This window comes from Bemisia tabaci, chromosome 3, assembly GCF_918797505.1.
Source record: "Bemisia tabaci chromosome 3, PGI_BMITA_v3".
NCBI lineage: Eukaryota > Metazoa > Arthropoda > Insecta > Hemiptera > Aleyrodidae > Bemisia > Bemisia tabaci.
The window spans coordinates 10428420-10452232 of NC_092795.1; the positions used below are offsets into that span (position 1 = coordinate 10428420).

The window sequence follows — 23813 nt, forward strand, 5'->3', positions numbered from 1 at the left end:
CAATTCATAGAGGCAAAATAATAATAAAGAAATATAAAAAGTCGAAAGCAAGATAGAAATTACGTCTGTTAAACTTTCTTTCACAAAAGATTAGCACCACTGAAAATATGATAATAAAAAATAAGGCAGCAACTCCTCTCAGCTTGTTTGAAATTGACCGCAGCATTGCATTTGAAAGTAAGCGATATCACTCTGGCTGAATATGAACTAGAGTTACAAGTGAATTCGCTGTAAAAAGTTTTCAGAATCAACTAAAATGAAGGGAAACTTTCATTTAACAATTAAGAAATTTGAAGAATATGTGCCTAAAGGCCTGCAGCTTTTGGCATTGAAGACAAAACTAGAGAGACAGCAGCCAACAATGAAAGTATCGGCTTGCTTTTTCGGTTAAAAATGTTCTTGCAGCACAATTTTATGGTTGATGTGTAATTGGTACTTCTTCTTCTTCAACTCAAATGATTTTAAGTTTTCTTATTTTCTAGTGAGTCGACCTATTGGCAGAGGTCGAAAACGCCACAAGCGGCATAAACCTGTAAATAGCGGTGTGCGAAAACCAGCGCATACATCAGAACAACCATCACAACAGTGCATCAAGGAGGAGATTGTACCTGAGATAAATGATCCTCATAGTGGCACTAAAGATCATAGGATGACTGTAAGTGACCCTTCTTGTCAACATTAGTTCATTCAGTTAAAAGTTTTTCTCGGATTTTGATCATCAGAAGTGTTTAAACTTGTACTTAATCACCCTTTGACTGTTGTTCAAGAACTCCAGAAGTTTGATCTGAACCATCTAATAGTGAAATTATGAAACGATGTATTTCACTTTGCACAGTCTCTGTTGAAGGATGACTGCTCATAGTCATTCAATGATTTTAAAAATATTTTTATACAATTTTACTCACTAATCTAATCGAATGTTGTTTTTGAATCGTTTCTGTTGGAACTTTCAGCAAGTGCATTGATTCATTCAATCTCAAATATGATCTAGCTTCTGGCCAATATTTTTGTCCTGCTTGTATCGGTTCATTTAAAGCGATTCAGTTTAAGCAGGGACGGTGTGCAGGGCTTAAGTGGCGAAAAGTTTGTGGTCTTAATTGAGCAGAAATCTGGGGAATGTGGTTGACAACGCAATCTCTGTGCAACACATCTTTTGGTTCTTTGTTGCCTCTGATTATTCATTCCTTTCACTCTCTTCCTCTTAACCTCTTTAGGCTGTGCATGATTGACTCTAAGGGGGTGAATCTTCATAAAATTCATAGTAGAGAGACAAAATCATCTCTTTAAAATTTCTTTCACTTTTTTAAGGATGATAGCAGTTCCTCAATGAATGCCGACAAGAGGCAGCTGCAACATTTAGGATCAACAGTACGGTTTGAAGGCAGTAGTAGTACAGTTTCCAGTAACCTAGAGCCTGAGACAGCGATGGAATCAGTTGGACCTGACCAGTCTCTACCAATGTCAACTAGTTCATCTTCTGTTAAAGTAAGTTAAAAATTGAGCTTTGTCTAAACCTTAGTAAGTCCTCTGCCATGTCAGTTGATTTGACTGGGAATGGTGGTTAAACTCGGATTATTGGCCAAATGTAGTGCCCCAAAAAGTCATATGCAACCTGCTGCGAATTATTGAAGCTGAGCAGCAATTTCATCAGGAGGGTATGGATTGGGTCAACATGAATCGATCGAAAAATGAAAACGTGAATCGATCGACATGAATTGATCGAAAAATGAAAACGTGAATCGATCAACGTGAATCGATCAACATGAATCGATCGAAAAATGAAAACGTGAATCGATCGACACCGATTCGATCCACATGAATCGATCAACACCGATTCGATCAACACGAATATATTGACACCGATTCGATCAATCCATTCACGTCGATCGACATTGATTCAATCGATCGATTCACGTCTATCGACACCAATTCGATCGATTGATTCACGTCGATCGACACCGATTTGATCAATCCACACCGATTCGATTGATCGATTCACGTCGACCGACACCGATTTGATTGACACCGATTCGATCGATCGATTCACGACGATCGACACCGATTCACATCGATCGATCGATTCACGACGATCGACACCGATTCACATCGATCGACATCAATTCCATCGATCGACACCAATTCCATCGATCGACACCAATTCCATCGATCGACACCGATTCGATCTACATGAATCGATCGTCACCGATTCGATCGACATGTATCGATCGACACCGATTCGATTGACGTGAATCAATCGACACCAATGCGATTGACGTGATTCTATCAACATGAATCGATTGACACCGATTCGATTGACATAAATAGATCGTCACCGATTCAATCGACATGAATCAATCGACACCGATTCGATTGATGTGAATCGATCGACGTGATTCTATCGACATGAATTGATTGACACCAATTCGATCGACATGAATTGATTGACACCGATTCGATCAACATGAATCGATCGTCACCGATTCGATCGACACTGATTCGATCAACATGAATCGATCGACACCGATTCGATCGACACCAATTCAATCGACAAGAATCAATCGACACCGATTCGATTGACACTGATTCGATCAACATGAATGGAACGAAAAACGGAAACTTGAAACGATTGACACCGATTCGATTGACACCGATTTGATCGACACCGATTTGATCGACAAAATTCGATCGACTCACTGCTTTTGTCGATCGATTCATGGGTTTTTCGATCGATTCACGGGTTCATCAATCGATTCACGGGTTCATCAATCGATTCACGGGTTCATCAATCGATTCACGGGTTCATCAATCGATTCACGGGTTCATCAATCGATTCACGGGTTCATCAATCGATTCATGGCTTTTGTTGATCAATTCATGGATTCATCAATCGATTCAGGGGTTTGTAAATTGATTCACGGTTGTCGATGGAATTGGTGTGGATCGATTCACGTCGATCGATTCCCGTTTTCATTTTTCGATCCATTTATGTCAATCGAATCGGTGTGAATTGATTCATGTTGATTGACTCATGTTTTCATTTTTTGATTGATTCATTTAGATCTACTCGACACTGGTTTTTCAACAATTATGATCAAATCGGTGTTGATCGATTCATGTCGATTGATTCATGTTTCCATTTTTCGATGGATTCATGTCGATCAAATCAACACCCTCCATTGCATCATCATACATTTCAACTTTTGATTGCGCAAAGTGTAAATGTATTAAAAGACTCGGAATTAACTTAATTTTGGTTTATTTCTATCATATCTTTTCCATTACCCCACTTTAAGACTTTGTTTTTTCTGTAAAAGAGTTCTTCTAAAAACAGTGGATCAGTTGCCTTTTTTAAAATTCACTTTAGCTCATTATCAGAGAAGGTTTTGTTCCGTAATAAACCACTGAGTGAATTCCTCTTTATCTCAATGAGATCAAAGTGCGGTGATCAGAACCTTAAATGCCACTTTTTCAAAACTCAAAAACTCGATAGCCGCAATTGTCACAGACTTGGCTTCATATCTATGTATATTTAAAATAAGAGCTGTCATGTTGAAATGAAAAGCCACTTAAAAACTAATGTTTTCATTTTCTAATCTGGTTTTTGATCATCTCAGAAATCCTACACAGGTATGAGAAGGTTAGTTCCTAGTTTTCGCTGAAAGAAAAATAAAAAGCTTCATGGCAGTATGCATTTTGAAAAAAATACTTATCTCAGATTTTTAGTTTGAATTAAATTCAATAGAGTTTTAATGAGCCTAATATTTAAATTTTGACTAATTTGCAGACGGAGCCGCCTGTAGGCACCAAAGTTTCTAGTGTGATTCCGCGGTTATCAGACTCAACATCTAGTTCTCAACAAGTTACGCCAATGGAGTGGGATGTGACCCAAGTGGCTGAGTTCCTCCGGATCAATGATTGTGCGGCTTATTGCGACAATTTCTCTGGGAAGGTCTGTATTCTGCTTAAATTTTTTCATTCTTCACTGAAGCCAGAAAAACATAACATTACTGGTATTCTATGAGTCAAGAATTTTAAATGATAAAGAAAATTTAATCTGCCATTTATGGTCACTCAGGCATCTTAAAAAATCAGATATTCATGCACAATTGAGTAATTCGAGGAGGGTTGTCAGTGGTCTGGAAACTCAAGAAAGTTTTGGATTTGCGATGAGGGAAAAATCAGAGAATTTCAGACACATCTACTGATCATTGAAATATATCACTGATATTCTAATTGTTTACCCTTCCTGGCCATTTTTAAGGCTTAACAACTGTCATCTTTTAACCGGTTCCAGGACAGGAAGTCTACTCCAAAATGTCTACTAACACAAAGTCTACACTTTTTTAGGCTACAATGAAAAAGTCTACAAAAGCACGTCTACGGCAATAATGTCCACAGCTTATACACGTCCACTTACCAATACTGTCTTCACGTAACAAAGCCTACACGATTTCACCGTTGTAATTAAATACACATGAATTACTAGGGTGCACAGAATTGCAACTCTGTCTCCATTGTGAGAAGGGAGCAACTCAGTTGACATCTGTTACTGAAGTTTTTACTTTCTCGCTCCCCTAGGGTAGAGAGGAAGTATTGTCATCCTCCAAGAAAAAAAAAAAAAAAAAGTTGAAATTTCATCATTTCTAGACGTTTTAAGGTCCCAGGAGTCAAAATAACCATACTTGAAAAAATGTGTGTCCGTCCGTCCGGCGTCCCCCAAATCTGTCTACAGCGATATCTCAGAATCTATCTGTTCGATTTCATTCAAAATTCTCACAGAACACCATATTTATGGTCTCCTTATGCACGTCCAACGATTTTGGGGTACGCTAAAATTTGGGGGGGCTAGGGTCAAATTGGGTTAAAGGTCCATTTTCAGCAAAATCACACGGAAAGCTCATTTTGAGGGACCGTAAATTTTGAAAAATGCCTTTAATTCTTTAAAAGTGGGCATCAAGCACATCACCTGGGTCATTAATTTAAGTTCCTAAAAGATCTTTGGACTAATCTCAAAATTCAAGGGATTACGAGGCCCAAAAGTAGGGCACTTTGCTCCGCGACATCACACAAACAACTCATTTTCAAAGACTGTAAATTTGAAAAAAAATGCCTTTCATTTCTTCGAAAGTTGGCATAAGAGCACCACCTGGTTCAATAATGTAAGTTCCTATGAGGTCTTTGGACTAAACTAAAAATTGAAGGGTTACGCGTCATATAGCGAGGAGAGCACTTCGGTCACACGGAGAGCTCATGGACTGTAGATTTTGAAAAAATGCCTTTAATTCTTTGAAAGTTGGCTCAAAAGCACCATCTGAGTCATTAATTTAAGTTCCTAAAGGATTCTTGGACTAATCTCATAATTGCAGAGGGGCCGATAGGAAACGCTCAATTCTCTGATAAATGAGTCGGAACGCTTCTAGATAATAGCAGCAAACGCTTTGAGTCAGGTGAAACCTAGGAATTCAAATGCATTATATAATGCATCATATACTATTTCCAAAATTACTCCGTAGGTATACACCAAGCAAAATTAGACAACTAATTAGGTAGGTAAGTACTTACAATATATAGTTACTATTAGTCATCAAGCTGACGCAAGAACTGACACTTACATCTTTATTAAATACTAATATGTTTGTTGTTAATGAATTTAGAATCCCGGCAGATTCCATCTTTCGCGGTTCCTTTTTACGAGGTACTAAGCACAAATATAATATAATGATACGGCACAAATATGACTGATTTAATGCTTGTTACTTAATAAAGGAGGTTATAAATTGTTAGAACCCGAGGTTTGGTTGAAGGAGATGGCGCTCTCAGCGCTCTCTATTGTTTTCGCTTTGAATTACAGGGATACGCGGTAAGGAGATGGCGCTCCTGGCGGGCGTGTGGTGAACCTTCCAGCAGGTAGATTCGCCCGCCAAATTTAAAATTTGGGAGATGCTAAGCAAAAACCGTTTAGATTTAAGACTATTTGAACATCGAATAGTTATTCTACCCATTCAAGTAGATATTTGATGGCTTTTGACCGTGCTTAAGGAGAGATTATAATATAAAATCGTATCTGAAGTATGATGTCAATGAATCTAATGGATCCTAATGAATCGTAGAAAAGCTAAGATTTTTACGGATCGCCATCTTTGACAGGAGACTTTGTTAATCAATTACATATTTAATTGAAGATGCCTCATAAAATCAACAAGTCGAGGCCGAATATATGAATTCATCACATATCGCGAAGACATTTACAATAAAGTTCAGTGGTTTGAATAAAAATTTCATAACTATTATCCTGTGATCAAAATTCCAATCAAACTTTATGATTTTGTAAAATTGGCAATATTTTTCTAAATATTCCAGTAAAAGTGTCTATGCCGGCGCGAAGCGCCGGCTCGAGCGAGAAAGTCCCGTGCGGTCCCCGCACCAATCCGCTAAGCGGATGGGGGGGGCGAAGCCCCCCAAATGCCGGCGCGTAGCGCCGGTACGCGGCGCGAAGCGCCGCGCATAAATTGGCCGGAGGCCAATTTTTTTTATTTATATTTTTATTTCGCACACGTTACCTCAAGCCGTAATAACCATTATGGCAGTGGTTGTTAAAGGGAACAAGTCCTCTAGAAATTTACACTGCTCAACTTCATCTTTCCCATTTTTCTTTACAGAACATCAATGGCAAACAGTTACTGGAACTGACCAAGGAGCAGATAATTGACTTAACAGGAATGAAAGTTGGACCCTCATTGAAAATCTTCGACCTCATCCAACAACTCAAAAATAGAATGAACCCATCGTCATCTAGAAGTAAAATATTAGGCCTTAAAAAATTCTTGTAAATTTTTAATTTAGAATCCTCAATCCTTAAGTTTAAATGAATTAGGAGATAAGAAGTCACTAGCGACCTTGCATTATTTAGCTAAAATATTCTTCTCTTAGATTTTTTTAAGTTGAGACAGTCTTCTAATGCTCTTCTTGATCGATACTCTGAACTTCAATATTTTGAATTCATGAATCTAATAAGAAGATCTTCTATATTAAACTCCTCTCACTTTATATATATTGATGTCTTGATTCGTATTTTAAAATTACGAAGATAATCCAAACAAAGTGTTAATGTTTGAAGATGAATCTTCAAGTACTATTGTTTGAAAATAAATCTTCACATCCCACAAAAAAACCATAAATATGTTTAAGTCCATGAAGTTTGCGGACTTGATCAGAAATAGCAGGAGCAGCAAAATTTTAAGTGAATGGTTAATTAACAGCAATATATCACTCAGGGAACTGTGATTTTGAAAGTTGACCCCTCTAAAATTCATATCTAGGTGGAATTTTGGTATGACACACACTCTGGTGTGTCATTAAAATCCACTGTTTTTTCATGTACACCTGATATATTGACGCTCGACAGTGAAACTACGGAAATGGGTATTTCGTTTGAGGTGTTTTTATGTCTTAGCTCCCATTTTAGTATATCAAAAGAGAAAAAATCAACGGTATTGCTAGAAATTTTGGCAAAATGTTCTTTACTTAAAGGAAAAAAATTGAAAAAGTTTTCTAGAAATGACGAATATTTTTCCATCTATAGAATGAAGTATGACAGGAAGTCTGCAAAGTCAGGCAACAAGATGTGTGTCCCTGCAGTTTCACTGTCGAAATGCAGTATCAGAATCATTCGACTGTTGCTATGGATCACTGGTATTTCTAAAGAGTTATTAAAAATATTGATCTCATCCTAAATTCGTTGAAACTTTATAAGTTATGCGAATCATCGTTTATCATGAACGTCACCTTTTATGTATTTCAAAGCTACAGGAAGTCAAACATCAGGGGTGCACTTTTTCTATTATACGTAAGCTGTCCCATAAATACCTGGACTGACACCATATTTCAAAAATAATCTACTTAACAGACCTTGGTTTCATTAAAAATGGAGTAAAAAGCAATTGGCTGAGACCAAGACCAACTTATTCGGACAAAAATTGACGAAGTTATTGCAGTTTAAAAATAGAGTGTATGAAAAGACCTTACGAGTGTTTTACAAAAATTTCTCCTGTCTTCTGATTCTTCAAGAACCTCTCTCTCGTTCTTAGAGTATTTACCTTCGAATCTAACATTTTTCTTTGCGTTCTCTTCATTTTTAATGTATTGTTATCTGGAGTTTCTCCATGGGGATGCTTTTGAAAAATTCCTGTTTTTTGTTCTCGAGTGCTTCCTATGATTCAAATTGCTTTCCGCAAAAAACTTGCTTAAAGTCTGGAACTAGCCAGACATCACATGATGCTAAATTGGGGCTGTACGGTGGATGCCTAATGGTTTCCATTCTATTCTTTGACATGAAATCTGTGGTGACTTGCAAAGTGTGTGGTCGCACATTGTCTTGGTGTAACATCCAGGTTGCCTTTAAATGTGGACATTTTGCAAGACATGATAACAAAAGTCCTTTATAACACTGCAATATGCAATAATCTCTGTTTACCTTGGTCCTTTCTGGCTCAAAGTGCTGACAAACAAGGCCCTCAGAGTCTAAAATACAATTAGAATTACTTTGCATGCTGATTTTTTTACTCGAATCAACTTAACTTATCAACTCAAAAATTTTTATGGTCTTTTCACAGGCTCTATTTTGAAACTGCCGTAACTTTGTCAATTTATGTTGGAATGAGTTTGAGTAGCTCAGTTTTTGAATTGGCGCGTCAATATGGGTATTCATGGGACAGCCCTTGTACATATAGGAAGCAAATATAGTTTTTATCTGTCAACTCAATGAAAACATGTATTTTTTTGTCTTTGTAAGTTTCTGCCTTTTTTCGAAAAAATCAAAGTAAGCTCTTAAATTATGAAGACTTTTTAAGTTTATTTCTCCAAAAGTATTTTACAAAGGTAAATACACTACTGTTCTTCACACTCTTGAATTTCCCTGCATAGTGTGAAGAATTTCTTTAATTCTTGGTTTCTGCCTTCGTCATGTCTATTTTATGTTTTCTTTTATTCTTGTTTTCTTTTTTTATAATAATAAAAGAAAGAAAAAAACAAAAACAGCATTGTACTATAAAATTAAGTTTTTTCACTGTCTCTTGAAGAGCAACAGAATTTATATATCAAGAACAGTGTGTATATAAAATGTAAAATTTTAGATCTCCAATTTAGATACTACATGTTTTACAAAGTAGCAATGATTTTTTTATCATTTTACCTTTTGCTTTTTAATTTCTTCTTCTCTTTCTAACAATTTTTTTTTTTTTTTGCTTGTCCAGCCAAAATAGATTTACATCTATCTTGCCATTTGGTACATCACCATGAAAATATCTTCATATTTTTATTTGTGTGCTATTAGCATGTTTGTTCTCGAAAATCTCTGTAGTTTATAAGATCAAGACTCTTTTTTTTTTTACATTATTACCAAGAAAAGCAAAATTTCACCTGTGAAAGATTACTTCTTTTTTAACCATATTTTTTCTCATTTTCTTGTGTTGGTGAAATGGAACTTTTTTTTCCTTCTCCCTTTTTATCTAGAATTGTTGTTAGAAAATTATATATTTACATAAAAATCTGTCACCAATATTAGCACAGACATAAGAAACAAAATCCTAAAAATGTTACTTAACTCCTTAAATATCGTGAATGTGTGGAATCAGCTAATAAACTGTTTATTATGGGCTCTTTTAGACCAAAAAGCATGTATCAGCAATCTTCCTGATTAATTTCAACTCTTAAAAACTTCTAATTCTATATGTGCAATTTTACTTTATTTTTTGTCTTTGTCTCCATCAGGTTTAAGAAATTTTAGGTTTGAAAAATTCATAATGTCATACTAGCAGATAGTGCTTTTTTTGAGGAAGTAGGTTTTCTTATCTGCTCTGCTATATAACGCTTCTTTTTTCTTGTCATTTTTAAGAATGTACAAACCAACAGTAAGTTGATAATTTCAAATATTGATGTTATTACTTAATCAAGTTTGACCAAAACTTATTCAGCGATCAAATCATCTCATTTAAAATATAATTTATAAAAATAAGATGAATAAAACTCAAGACTTATTTCATGATCATTAATATCTATCTTTGTGTCATAACACCACTTTTTCATTTAACTGATCGCAACAAAAAAATCAAAATTGAAGTCTAGAACCATGAGAGTATTTTAGAAATCCTTTACTTAGAAATATCTAGCTTCAAAAAATGAGTTATTTTGCCAAGTGAAGCTACACCGTTTATTTTGTTTCTGGTGTTAATGTAAGCAATTTAGAATTTTTTGCTGATATATTTGCCAAAACACTTTTGGCCCCCCATGTGAGTAATATAATCCATAATGGATCTCTAGATAAGGTACATTAAGCATTCTGATAATTATGTTACCTTTTCAAAATTTCGTTTAAAAGATGATTTGCGCCACTGAAAATCGCAAAAATTATTTCCTAACCAAGATATCAATGTTTTTATTTAGCACTGGTTACGAATTTTTCTGTAGAAGGCAAGTCTTTGAAAGGATGTTGAAATCAAGTTCATAAATTGATCCTGTACACAATTTTTCAACTCCTAATCTCAGTTTCATCTGAGTTTCACAGTGTTATTTTAAATTATTAAAAATTAAACTTAGTAACAGTTTGATAGTATTCTTTCAATTGCTATTCAGGGCTGCCATATTTGTTGAAGGATCCTTGCATTCGTTCTGGTATCCTTCGGAGAATGCGGCTTGAATAGTATAAGCCAGCATAGTTGTATAGTGTGTACCACCGATTTGCCTTGTCAATATCCATTTTTGGAATTTGGTGAGAAATTTCACCCGGTTTTTCCCAGTGTTTCAGTGTGAACATTTGTTAATATTGAAACTGTCAGGTTATTCAGATTGGGTCTGGTTCTAACTCAGCCCGTTTTGCCTAGTCAAAATTTATTTGTCGATAAATTGTCAAGTGCTTTAATGTTTTGACGATTGAAAGCTGAAATCAACGCATTTTTGCAGTAGTTTTTGTTCTGATCATCTATTTTTTTACAAATATTTTTTCCTGTAAATAAACTATAGAGTTTACAAATCTAAAACTGCTGTACTTTTGTTTTCTGTTCCTTCAACATGCACTCATGGTTCGGAGCAAGGATGGGAAAAAAGCAAGTTAATATACTTGAGATTATGAGAGTGTGTCAAAGGAAATCAAAATGAGATTTATTTGAAACTTGTCAAGGTAGAATTTTTATGTTTCAAATGCTGTGCATTTTTCTTCTTCTTTTCTTTACTGCAGTCCTAAAATGTAAAGGAAGGTTTTTATTCCATCAATCTAAATTGACATAGTCAGCTTATATTAAATGAAAATGTTGAAAACGTCTATTTTCCATAGAACTGGCACTACTGTACAAAGCTGATCAAACAAAAAACAAGTGCATAGGCAGCACCCACCTTCTCCTTGCACACTTCTGCGCAGATAATTGATCATGCAGTATGCAGCTACTAAATGTGTGCGCATTACCTACTCTTCTACAAAATAATTTAAAGCTTTTGGCTGAGAGCGAATAATGGATTATAAAACGAACTCATTTAAAAACCCTATACATGATCATTTTGATTTTATAGAAAAAGAGAATATTGCAGTTATTAATTTTTCGATTACTTACCTAGTGATTTAATCACTAACATTTGGGCTTAGAGAGAAGGAGGTGATACCCCCTTCGTGGAGATCCCCACTCTCCTCCCGGACTTCCCTCCCGCGGATAATTTAACCAGGTCATCAATTTTTCAAAAGAGAGAGTCCCTATCCTTACCGTAGCAAACTTGGTGACAATTTCGTAGAATAAAGAAGATATCAAGGGGTTTTAATATCAGTCAACCTTACTCTCTAAGAATTCATGCGATCCTCACAACACAAGATGTCTAATCATCAGTTGAAAAATTACCATCATTACATCTCCCTCAGAATGTTAAAAATCTCTTACAAAGAAATAAATTACAAAAAACCGTCGCATCTAGTGTGTGTGTCCTCAAAACAGTATATCGATGGTTGAGGTTCACAAATTCGTAGGTATCTTTAAGTAATTACAACCTTGCAAATCTGAACTCACTTTAAAATGAACAAATAAAACAGTCTACATAATTAGAGTCCATCTTTAGATTTTCTTCACTCATTAGAAAAAAAAACAATTAAGAGAAAATTTTAAGAAAATGCTTTGATCAGTTTCCCACTTTGAAAAATCAAAGCTGCAAAAAAGACAACTTTCTCAGATTTTTGCCATTGAAATGCGGCAGTAGATGCGAGAGGACGGTGTGACATCCGCAACGCCTTGATGCAAATATTCGGGCTTTATGAATGTCCATGTTGAATACCCAAAAAATTGAAGGCGTTTCGGCTATTGCCCGAACAGGAAGGTACCCGTACCCGAAGTTCTCTCAATATAATTTTTTTCCCATTTTCTCGTTAAATAAGGGACGTTAAACGAGGGAGCAAGGGACTCCGATTTATTTCATCGGAAAACAAAATCTCAGTGGTTTTTGCGAACACCATGTCGCGCAGACGCGCTCATTGCTGCTTGGGATAGAATGAGCGCCTGCGTTTTTGCGAATATGCAACCCGGCTATCCATTGCGCTCGAATAGTTGCATCCAGGCGTTATGATAGGTGCAGATGAATTGCCACCTAATTTCAATTCCCGCCGCGCCAAGAAAAAGAAAACTATTGGATCTATTTCGGCGTGCAATGGGAGGAGTAAAGCCAACCCGACTGAATTATTTCTTGGGTCGTTTTAGAAAATGCGGCTGTTCCCGGCGTGCCGCTCAAATTCAGTAATTAATTCAAGGGAGGCGTTTACGAAGTAAAAGTTGCCAAGATTACGACAATGACGGTCGACAACTTGGCCGGCCGGGTAACCGATAAGCTTGCCTTCATATGAATGAAATATCTGAGTCACATCAGCTGTTATTGATGATGGGAAAAGGGCGTGTCGCGGCATTTCAAGTTTGCTCCGGGACTTGGACAACGTGAAACACAGGAGATTACTTGGACCGCATCACCGTGGCGCATGGCGGAAATTTTTTTGCATCGTTGCTGAGAAGCACGCAATTATTGAGTCTCAGGCTAAAATTCTGGTTTGTCCGAGTCATTTTCCAACCCCCGCCACTCCAAATTACTCTGAAAAATTCGGTTTATTTACTTGGTCACATTTCGAATTCTCCCTACGCTACTACGTAATGCCCGCACAGCTGGTTTGGTGTTAAGCGGTCGTACTCCGCGTCTGGCTACATAAAAGATAGCAACAAAGTAGTACCCCTCTTTCACCTCTATTATACGTACTATTGCTTTAGAATGTATTAATTTAGGGTGTTTTTTACTCATAAAACACATTTTTAAATAAGTAAGGAAAGTTTTCATGGTTACTTTAGGTTGTTTTGAGTGGGTGCAAAGAGTTATTTTTCATTGACCTGTCTGCGCGGATGAATACGGCGTGTGTGTCTGCGAAACACTTGGGGCTGGCTCCTTTCCCGCCAATCAAAGCATAACATACACACAGTGAGTTGCAGTGCGTTCTTGATTGTGGTTCGGTCTCGGGCCGTTTTGTTGTTTTTTTTTTATTTATTGTTTTTAGTGCCGTGATAATGTTTCCGTTGTGATACCAGTGTTTTGTTTGCTGTTTTTGTGTCTCCTTTTTCCGGGAAATCCTTCTAGATGTGAAATAATGTCCACGCTAAGTCGAAGTGAATCGAAACTGCAGTTTGATGATCTCCAACCTTACGACCAAGAGGATAACATCGGTGGATATTGCAGGTATTTTTCTTGATATTTTGCGCATTCCTCTTTGGTAGGCCTTCCTTGTTTGTCTATCCTCGTTCAAGCATGGATTCCGAAGAGTTCTTTAGCGGTATCGAAGCCGAGCACTTTAAATTGTCCCCTTCTCCGTCGGAATTTTCTTCCTGCGTCGTGGTCGACGTCGACGAGCACCTAACGAAATTGTCTGGACGTGGCCTCCGCGTCCGTCGCCGGTACGTCAGCTGTTCACATTCACGCCATATTCAAAGCCCTCTGCCAATTTGATCCGCTTTTTCGATATGTAGTCGCCTCAAAGCCCATTTTCAGCTGCTTTGCCCGTTTTGTTTCAGCTGATTCATTCCCCCTCACCAACCATTACTCAATCTGCTCACATGTTTTGAAATCCAAAACCCATACCGTCACCCATTTTTAGGGCCCCACTTTTGCTCCCACCAGCTCCTAGTTTTCGTTTTGGAATATTTTAATTTTTTCCTGGATAACTGATTTGTTCAACCACCTCAACGGTGAAATAGGCGAATTGTTTATTTTGTGCTTGATGTTTACGTCAATCAGTACTTCAATCAGTCGGTAAAATGGTTACTTAAAGCAGTTAAGCGTCATTTATGGGGTTACATTTAGCAGTTTTTACATTGGGTTTAGCATGTTTAGTCCAAATATCATTTGGTGTGGATTAGCGAGCCATGTTATTTTGCTGCCTGTACTGTACTGGTACAGCGGCAGATGTTAGTTAACCTCTAGCCCCAGAAGCTTCCGCCATAATATAATTTTGTCGTTGTTTGCTCTCTTAGTCAAATAGGTTATGTTTGACGCCACAGTTTTCTCAAGTTAGTTTAATTCTGCAGCTTAATTAGTCGTACCTGTCTTTAAAGTGTTCTAAAGTTTCGAATTAGGAACCTGTATGTTCTCTCGGACTGAATTCAATCTTAGCACCCTAAACTGGGAATTTAGTATTTACTTCAGTGATTTAAACAACTAAATTTCTCGTAGGAGCTAGGTTTAAGTTAGCATTCAGGACAGAGGTCTACTTTTTCTGTAAGTTTGAAGCAAGTATAGGTCCCTGTTTCTTAACAGTAATTTAAATATGAGAAAGCATTGTTAGCACTTTCAGGATCATCATTAAATTCATTCAATTTCATAGCTCACCAGCTGTTATTGCTCCTTCCTTTTGAAAAGAATCTGTTTTAATGCCACAGTTCCTCATGCCTCCATTGTCCTATTCAATGGTGCATTTGTTGAAAGCACCCTTCCTCTCTTTGCTCTCTAGTGTAAGTTGTAAACTAAGGAGACAACAGCATATAGCGCGAAAGAAAATCTTGATTCCAAACATTAACTAAATTATAGTTCTAGCATTGTTCAGTCATGCTTCCATAGCCAAATATTTTTCTCGTTTATAGGTTAAGTTATCACCTCCTCTTCCTTCTTTTCGTATTAGTCTTGAATGAGCAACTGCAGATTTAACTGATATTGCTGGAGCAGAACTAAATATTTTACAGAGTACTTGTTCAAGATGCAAGGGATTTTGATGTTTCCAAGCCCAAGTCTATACATTAAAAACAGTCCGTATGGCTTGCATTCCCATAATTTGCTCTATTGTCCACTTTCACTTGTAGGCTTCGTATATATCTCAAGTTATGTCATTATCCCCTACTTTTCCGTTGAGGCATGATTTGCAAAGTAGAGGAGAAAGTTTGTAAGGACCTTAATCATTCTTTCAGTTTGTTTGGTTGGAATGGATACAGTGTTTACTTTTTGGTTAGCTAACCTCCAATGACCTCTATCAGTCTCATTATATTCTGGTCACCACAGGATTAATATCCTTGTAATATGTCTAGACTGTTAATTCTATTTTATATTTTGAACAAAATGTATAAACCATCAGTCTCTGTCTCATAGCGTATTTTTTTGCTGAATTCAGGAAGTGAGGTTATGTCATACTACTGAGCCACTCGTAGTTCTAGAGGTCTAGTTTTCCGTCCCTACAAAAGTCTGTCCTTGATCATTTTGCCTGTATGCAAGGGTTAAAATAAACATCTGATGTGGGATAGGTTTATTTTCAGATCCTCTCTGTCTGTTGAAGTTTGTAGGTTGATAATAATGGGAATATTTGCGATGGGATGGACCAATATTGTCGCATTTTAAGACTCTAGTAAAAGAGCGATATGTTCTTTTTTATGTGTGTTGTGTTATGGTCAAATCACTCCAAGTAGAGTTTATTAGACAGCACTTAGCCCTCTTTGTCTTTGTTAAATTCTACACCAAGTTTCCAATTATTTCCCTGACTTCGGAGTCACCTGGTGGCTTGGCCTGGTGGCTGGAACCTGGTGGCTTGAATTGATATTAGGCGGAATCCTACTGCTTGAACTTTGCCTCTCACAGTTCATAATTTTTGAACTTGTGCCATAGCTTATACTTTGTTTTCTCAGCTTTTATTCACCTCTTTTATAGTTAATTCAACCGAAGTATCGGCTTTTTATGATTGATTTACAAACTGCACGTTAGCATTACTTACCTTAGTGGAAGAGATATTGAAAATACTTTAATTCTAACTTTGAAAAGTATTTTCAATTGAACAGCTCTTTCTTTCCATCACCATGTTAGACAATTCGATGCTGCATGGTGATGCTCGTCTCTCAGGTATATTTTCACGCCTAGAGAGAAACTTTTCAATGCAGACATTCAGAATTTGTGCTATTCTAGTCTGAATGGAACTGCAAATCACTCACTTATTTAGCAAGTTTTGCGTATTTCACCGTAGCAAAAATGCTTAAATGAATCGGCCTCTCATGTTGTTGATTGGTAGAATCTTCTTCCTCTTTCGTTTTGACGTAATTATCCTTATTAGTAGTAGAAGTTCTAGCTCTATATCTAGTTTATCCACAAATGATCTTGTCACGCTTGCCTAGGAAGATCTGTTTTATCCAAAAATAAAGAATGTCAGATCGAACATCTGATGTAACCCCATTAATGAACAAAAACACATAATGCATTCTAGTTTAATCATTTTTAGCTTTTTGGAACCATGTTTTGAATCCGATATAACATGAAAATATCGTTACTGAATTCGTGCAGGAGGTATCACCTTTCAAGTGTGAGTGCTCAAACTCTGCCTCAGGTTGTCATAATTGTTGAGAATCCAGCCCTACCTAAATCTAGATGAAAACTGACTGAAAATTTTCGAACATGTAGTTAGTGACATCCTGTTATTGAAAAAATTCGCGTGCTATTTTTGAAACCAGTGGCGATTAAAGTCACGTTACTAAACCTCAGAGCTGATGAGCAGGAGAAGTTAATTTTTTTTTTGTCACAGACCTTATGCTTGATAGCATGTCAGCATGTCGGGAAGTCTCTCTCAGAAAGTAGCAACGAACGATTCGCAGAAATGATTCGTCTCGTATTGCCGACGGCCGCGTGCTATTAAAAATTGTTGAAATTTCCGTTTATTTCCGTCAATTAGTAATCACAGAATGGCAACATCCATTCGTGCGATAAATCTGCGCATCAGCAGTTCCTTTTCGCCTCTTCTTTCGGGCCAATTGACAGTCTGATGATTTGCATGATGTCACTCACAGCGATCGATGCTACTCGCGGTGCTCCTTGGAAAATTAATCCGTTGGAGAAGGACTGGAAACTCAGGGATTTTTCCGGGAAGTTCTGTCCCAGAAATTTTGTTAAATCTGGGTAGCTGCTGTCATCGAAAACCGGGGGGAAATGCTGCCATGCTAAGGAAAAACGCCGTACGAACCTCCAGGCGTCGCCAAATTTCCTCTGGTGAGATACGAATTTATTGGGGTAATTGTAAATAATTTTCTTCCAATTTTTTAGACTATTTTTTGCGCACTTTAATCTAAAACATCTGAAAATGTTGAAGAACATAGATTTCGTCCAAATACATGTTTTATCCGAGGAAATTTAGCAACTCTCGAACGCCAATGTTCATACGGCGTTCTTCCTTGGCACGGCATAGTGGAGAGTGACTCGAGAACATGGTGCCTACAGTCTGGAAAAACCGGGGATAATCAAGGGATTGATTAAGATCTCTAGGATAATCAGGGTACTGGTGTTAGAAATCGGAAATCGCTCCTAAGCCCAATTATTTTTGAACAGTCAGCAGGGTGTCTACAAGGCCGGAATTTCTGGAAAGTCCGGAAACAGTACTGATTTAGTGATTTCCTAAGGCCGATCCGGAAACACTGAAAAAGTGCGGAAATTCCGCAAAAAGGTCCGGAATTGTTTTTACATTTTTTGTAATTTTTGTCGCAAAAATTGTCGAAATTCTTCTAGTTTCGTCAAATGGAGGTGCTGAAAAAGTACGGAATTTTTCTGTTGGGGGAGGTATTTTGAATTTCTCGAGAATGTACTGAAACAGCACTGCAAAAGTACTTATTTTTGACCAGACTGTTTTAGTAGACACCCTGAGTCAGGCAAACACCCCCCCCCCCCCCCCCCCCCAATATTATACAGAGAGTCTACAGGAGAATGAGCGGAACTCCTGGGTTTCCATCAGGAAATTCCTACGCGGAAATTAAGAAAAATCTGAGAATAGGAATCAGATGTAAAAATGAAAGAGGTAGGCGGTATCGTTCTTTAAACATTGCCATGCAACTTTGGAATGGAGCTCGTATCGGAAAATACAAATCGCGGATCGGAAATCCTGAAATTGGTCGCGTTCCCTCGTGGAGGTAATGATGATGCATAGTTGCCGGATACTCGCGAAAAATCAGGATTTGCCCATTCAAACCCGTGTAAATGATCCAGCTTTGTATGGCACAACCTGGCAAGCCCGCGAGGATGTGTGGCTCCTCGGCGTGGCGCCGCGACGCGCGACGGTGGCTCGCGGAGCTTTTCAAGCTTTTCTCGGAAGCGCGGATCGGGGAACGGCGGTGGGGCCACCGGGGGGCCTTCTACGTCGCGGTTTTCTTTGGGGGATTCTTGGAATCGGCCTCGGCGGCGGTCCCCCGTGCCATGTGTGTTCGGGTCCCGATCGGATTCGGAGGTCTGTAACCCCGGCGCCCGACGCCCCGGCCGCTCCACGCACTAATTACCATGAGAAGTGGCGTCGCGCCACGCCGCGGTGTCGTCCCGGCGCTACCGGCCGCCACCGGTGTGATCGGGATACCCGCTCTGCCGTCCTATGTAAAATCGCCGTATGAACATTCGAGAGTTGCCAAATGGAGATGTTGCCTGTGTGAGAAATGCGATTTGACTGTTGATTCACATGTAAAAGTTCGCGAGAAACACAATGGTGCCACTGGTTCCCTCTGAAATCAACTCCCAAGCTCAAAAAAAGCTCTCAAGTTGAGGCCAGAATGGAGGGGATATCCCACCCTACCCAGAGAGTCCACGTCTATATCAAAACTAACTGTCCATGCAAAGATAGGGAGCAAATACATTAGCAGTGCATCACTGCCAGTGATGCCGTGATTTCAGTTTTGGTGTCCCCAAATAAAGTGACAGCCCTGCGTCGATGTATTTGCTCCCTATCTTGCTCCCTTCAATCGGAGAAACTTAGATCTCGTCATTGGAAACTCCGATTTACGGGGTTTTACTGCAGGACCTAAAATATATTTTTTCCACTCGAAAAAATTATAGTTTTCTATCGACATATCGCATACCCTATCGACGAAAATTTGGACTTCCGAATCATCAATCGAGTCTCGTAAATTTCAAAAGACTTCCAGCTGGTTTATTTTTATTCAAGGACTTTTGACGAGGAATCGCGCAGGAAGAACGTCGAAAAGTCGCGACAAGAACAGAAAATTCTAAGTTCAAATTGCATAAAAAGTCGTAGAGTCTGGAAATCCTCGCGAGTTGGAAGTGTCGTGGGAAACCGAGAGAGCCGATGAACTTTCACAGCATTTGCATTCAGGTTACTTACCACGGTGCTTAGCTTACCCCACGTGCAATTTACGTGGATGGATATCCTGAAAACATTTTTTTTTGTCACTTTTCGAAGCGCGAAAATTAGACGAACCCACCTAGGCACGCACCTTTAATTGGACCGCGTCTAGCAGAAAGGATCCAAGCCACATCAACTGTTACCAAACGTAACTGGGCAATTTTATGTTTTACAAGGGAACGTTTGTGCCGTTTCCTTTGGTAATTTTAAGTAATTTGCTTCGTACTACGTAGAAAATTCATTAAAATTTGCACAAGAATCCACACAACCGTTTTTATTTTAACAAGTCAAGTCGCCCAATTAAATTTGGCAATAGCTGATGTGGCTTAGCTCCTTTCTGCTGATGAACGCGATCCAATTTTTCTTCTTGCACGTGATTTTTTTTTTTTTTTTTGCAATACCATGACGATCCGGCAACAGAGCCGGGAACCTGCGAACAATGACCGGCATCGGACATATACATCCACCTCGGCATACATTACCGCTTCTTTCATAATTTGTCCCCCTGCCCCCCCCCCTCCCCCGGGGGGGGGGGGGTTATGGTCGGGGAGAGGCTCGTTACGCGGCGAGCAGGTTACCGTTCCGATTTTTTCCGATTCCGCCGGGTCGTGTGATTTTGATTTTATCCTGCGTGCCCCCCCCCCCCCCCCCCCCCCGTCCCCGTCCCCGATCCTGTGGAAAGCGCGAAAATACGCGTGGGAACCGCTCGGCCGTATCCGGCTTTCACCGAAAGTCGAGTGGGAGCCGTTGCGATAACGTGGTCGTCGTATTAGTAAGGAAAATGGAGATGTTGCATGTGTGAGGAATTTGCGATTTGATTGTTGATTCTTGCGTAAAAGTTCGCGAGAAACACGATGGCGCCACTGGTTTTCTCTGGAATCGACTCCCAAGCTCAAAAAAAACATCTCAAGTCGAGGCAAAAATAGAGGGAATATCCTACGCTATCTTGAGAGTCCACCTCTACATCAAGACAAACTCTCCATTCGAAGATAGGGAGCAAATACATTAGCACTGATGCCGTGTTTTCAGTTTCGGAGTCCCCAAGTAAAGTGGCAGCCCTGTTAATGTATTTGCTCCCTATCTTTGAATGGAGAGTTTGTCTTCGTGTAGAGGTGGACTCTCAGGATAGCGTGGGATATCCCCTCCATTTTGGCCTCAACTTGAGAGCTTTTTTTGAGCTTGGGAGTTGATTTCAGAGAAAACCAGTGGCACCATCGTATTTCTCGCGAACTTTTACGTAAGAATCAACAGTCAAATCGCAAATTCCTCACACATGCAACATCTCCTTTGATAAATACGTGGCTTGACAGTTAAAGAAATGTAAAGAATTTAGTCATAGAGCTCCCAAAATGTGAATTTCCACCTTCATTTTTGCACTCACCGGCAGAGCGGAGGAATAAAGTGACAAAATACATCCTCGAAAGACTCGCGAAAGTTGTGTTGGGGCGATGCGCAATTTTTTGAGAGCTCGACTCCGGTAGCGACGTGCAAGGCGAAGTCAGTGACCGGGGCCGGGTCGTGCCACATTTTCGCGGGTAAACAAACACAATCTATGCATGACTTCATAACACACTCCTATTGACTGAATTTCGCCAACTAATTAGTCCGACGCTTCGCTTCGCCGGCCGGCGCGGCGGTTGCCAGGAAAACAAAAATAAGTGGATCTCGTTCGCCGAGCTGTCCTCTCGCTGTCCGATAGAGAATTTCAGCGATGGTCGATTTTCGTACTCGCGAATCGTGTTTCTTATGTTGAACCGGGTCCAATTCTCTTTGGTCTCTGGTCGACCGCAAGTATCAGGGTTGGCACAGTCAGGGAAAACCGAGAAAAGTCGGGGAAAATGACGCAAGTGTCAAGGAAAAATTATTTATCCGCACCTTTATTAGCTTTCTACAAATCATTTGAAGTTAAGAGTAACAGAGTTTACCTGAAAACTTCTTCAAATTTTGTCTTTTTGGCCATATGGCTCATCTTCAGTTGTTAAGGAATTTTACTCGAATGTGTCAGGGAATTTCATTTTCTAAATTTTGTGGCAACCCTGCAGTTGCAGAACCGGACTTCTAATTTTTACCTATTTATTTTTGTTTTTATTTTTTTTGCTGATTTATTGGCTGATGCTCTGAGCTTCCACCCTATTGAAAAGAAAAAGATACGGGCTTTATAGACACACCGTTCGTTCCGGGTGCCTCAGCCGTAGCTGCGACTGCTCCGGACGCCATTCCCCGACCTTTCGGCCTCTGTGAGCCCGAAACGCGGACGATATGTTTACATAGCCTGCGAATACAGCTCCCAGAGCCGGAGTTTTTTTTTTGAGTGCACTGTCAGTCAAGATAGCAATGGAGGTTGTCTCTGACCGTAACTCATTTACCCAGGGAATTGTAAATATGTAGAATGCCATGACGAAGTCTGCTAAAGGAGTTCGCAAGTCCTTCATTGCACTGCATAAGAACAACGTGAACAGGAACAAACGTTTTAAAAGAGCGTATTCTCTGCGCGGCATTTCATATTACAACAATTCCGTATCAATGAAATCCATTATTTCCTCGGGCTGTTTTTCCTATGCAAGTCAGTGACGTGGCGTACTTTACGATGTATCGATTAATCTGCCATTTAAACCCACGAAAAAGGGTCGATAAGCGGGGTTTTCGCAACGAACACCTTAACAATCGATTCTCAACCATAGCTTCAAATGATATCGAAATTCACGCGTCGCCACTGATGCAAGTGCGCCTCGCGCTCGCCTGCGTTCGTGATGCAGCGCCCGCCATGAATGCACGCGCAAATTTCTCCGTCGGAAGTAGTCTAGCGTGCCGCTCCGAGTTGGGAAGTTCGCGAACTTCGAAGGTCGCCCAAGTGTTGACTGATCATGCTCATCCATTAGTTAATGCTGCCAACGATGATCAACCTGGCTCATCAACGTTGATTACTGTTCTAACGCTCGAAAGTACGTGCAATGTGCATCCTGTGATTTTCGATGCATTCATTTCATGACGACCTCGTTATTTTAGTGACGTATCCATAACCGTTGCACGTTGACCAGTGGCGTGGACATCCAAAAGTTTAATCGTAGACGCAGTGCTTTTCGGCGAGATAGTGCACTTGGTATTATTGCGTCTACGGGCCGATTATTGAAATTGATAAAGATATTAGACCAAGAAGACAAAAAGGAAACGGAGGGATTCTCTTGGTGGAAGCGGGTGGCTGCAATGGACAAAGGCGGTGGGTAATAGACTAACTAATGGCAACCCACGAGAGGCCCTACAGTTATTCAATTATTTTATCCCTCAGTCCATAGGAGCCACCAATTTTAACCTATGATATCACTGCATAAGTGCATACTCCTCAAGTATGTCATCTTCGTCTGTCGCGCTTTGTCCATCAATAGCAGTAATCAGCCCGCTGGTTTCCAAATGGAGTCAGGGGTAGATTTCCTCCCATTCAGATCGTCTGTATCTACATTTCTCGTTTTTTCTTATTCTTCCTTCTCCATTTTTTCTGTCATTAATGAGCTGGGGCTGGGAGGTTGAGGTTGAACACGTGTCTAAAATCGATGGAACGTGATTACGACGCTGAGTGGAACAAGTCTTCAAGACAAGATGGACACGAAAGTTTTGACTGAAAGTGCATATTTTGATGTTTCTTTTGTCACATTACAACTTCTGAAGGATTCTCTTCATCGTAAATTTCTAGAGGAAACCAACTTTTAAATCTCAACATTTCGCATTAACGAAGGTTCGAACTTTCAAAGTTGCCATTTTAATGTCTGAATTCCTCCACCGATTCGCTACACTGTGCGACGATGCGAGCACGTGAAGAATGTTGCCATGTGGTCTGCATTCCGACTGTAAATCGGTATCAAAACTAACACAACCAGAAACGACGCAAAACAGTCTAAGTTGTCGAGAATGAGTGAGTCCCGGTGCTTGGAGCCGCTTCTCTTCATCGTCATATTCAGAAAATTGAACGGTTTATTTTTGTAAGAACTCAAGCGCCAGATGATTTTGGGCCGACTTTACCTATGGTTAGATATTTTTAAAATACTAAGGGGTCTCCTGACGGCTTCGCGACCCAACCCCCCGGAGCGTATAACAATGCGTCGCCTGGGTGACAAAAGGGCGTAACTGCCCATTCGGATGAGCCTGGAAAAGCATCAAATTGTATGGACGACAGGTTTCA

The 23813-nt window shown here is 39.3% G+C and overlaps 2 protein-coding genes across 3 annotated transcripts in view; both read left to right on the forward strand.

Annotated features, from left to right (window-relative positions):
• LOC109030999 (MBT domain-containing protein 1) overlaps positions 1 to 11033 on the forward strand; it is a 30706-nt gene extending 19673 nt beyond the window's left edge. Inside the window, exons 13-16 of the mRNA XM_019042263.2 lie at positions 483 to 655; positions 1309 to 1485; positions 3785 to 3949; positions 6660 to 11033. Coding sequence (XP_018897808.2) covers positions 483 to 655; positions 1309 to 1485; positions 3785 to 3949; positions 6660 to 6830 — 686 coding nt within the window. The 3' untranslated portion in view covers positions 6831 to 11033. The remainder of the gene's footprint in view (positions 1 to 482; positions 656 to 1308; positions 1486 to 3784; positions 3950 to 6659) is intronic.
• A 1106-nt stretch (positions 11034 to 12139) lies between these two features.
• The window catches only part of crp (transcription factor cropped), a 161160-nt gene continuing 149486 nt past the window's right edge, over positions 12140 to 23813 (forward strand). Inside the window, exon 1 of one of the 2 annotated variants that reach the window (XM_072297742.1) lies at positions 12140 to 13740. In XM_072297742.1, the coding sequence (XP_072153843.1) occupies positions 13652 to 13740 (89 nt within the window). In that variant the 5' untranslated portion in view covers positions 12140 to 13651. The remainder of the gene's footprint in view (positions 13741 to 23813) is intronic. The other variant, XM_072297741.1, reaches the window with a different exon arrangement.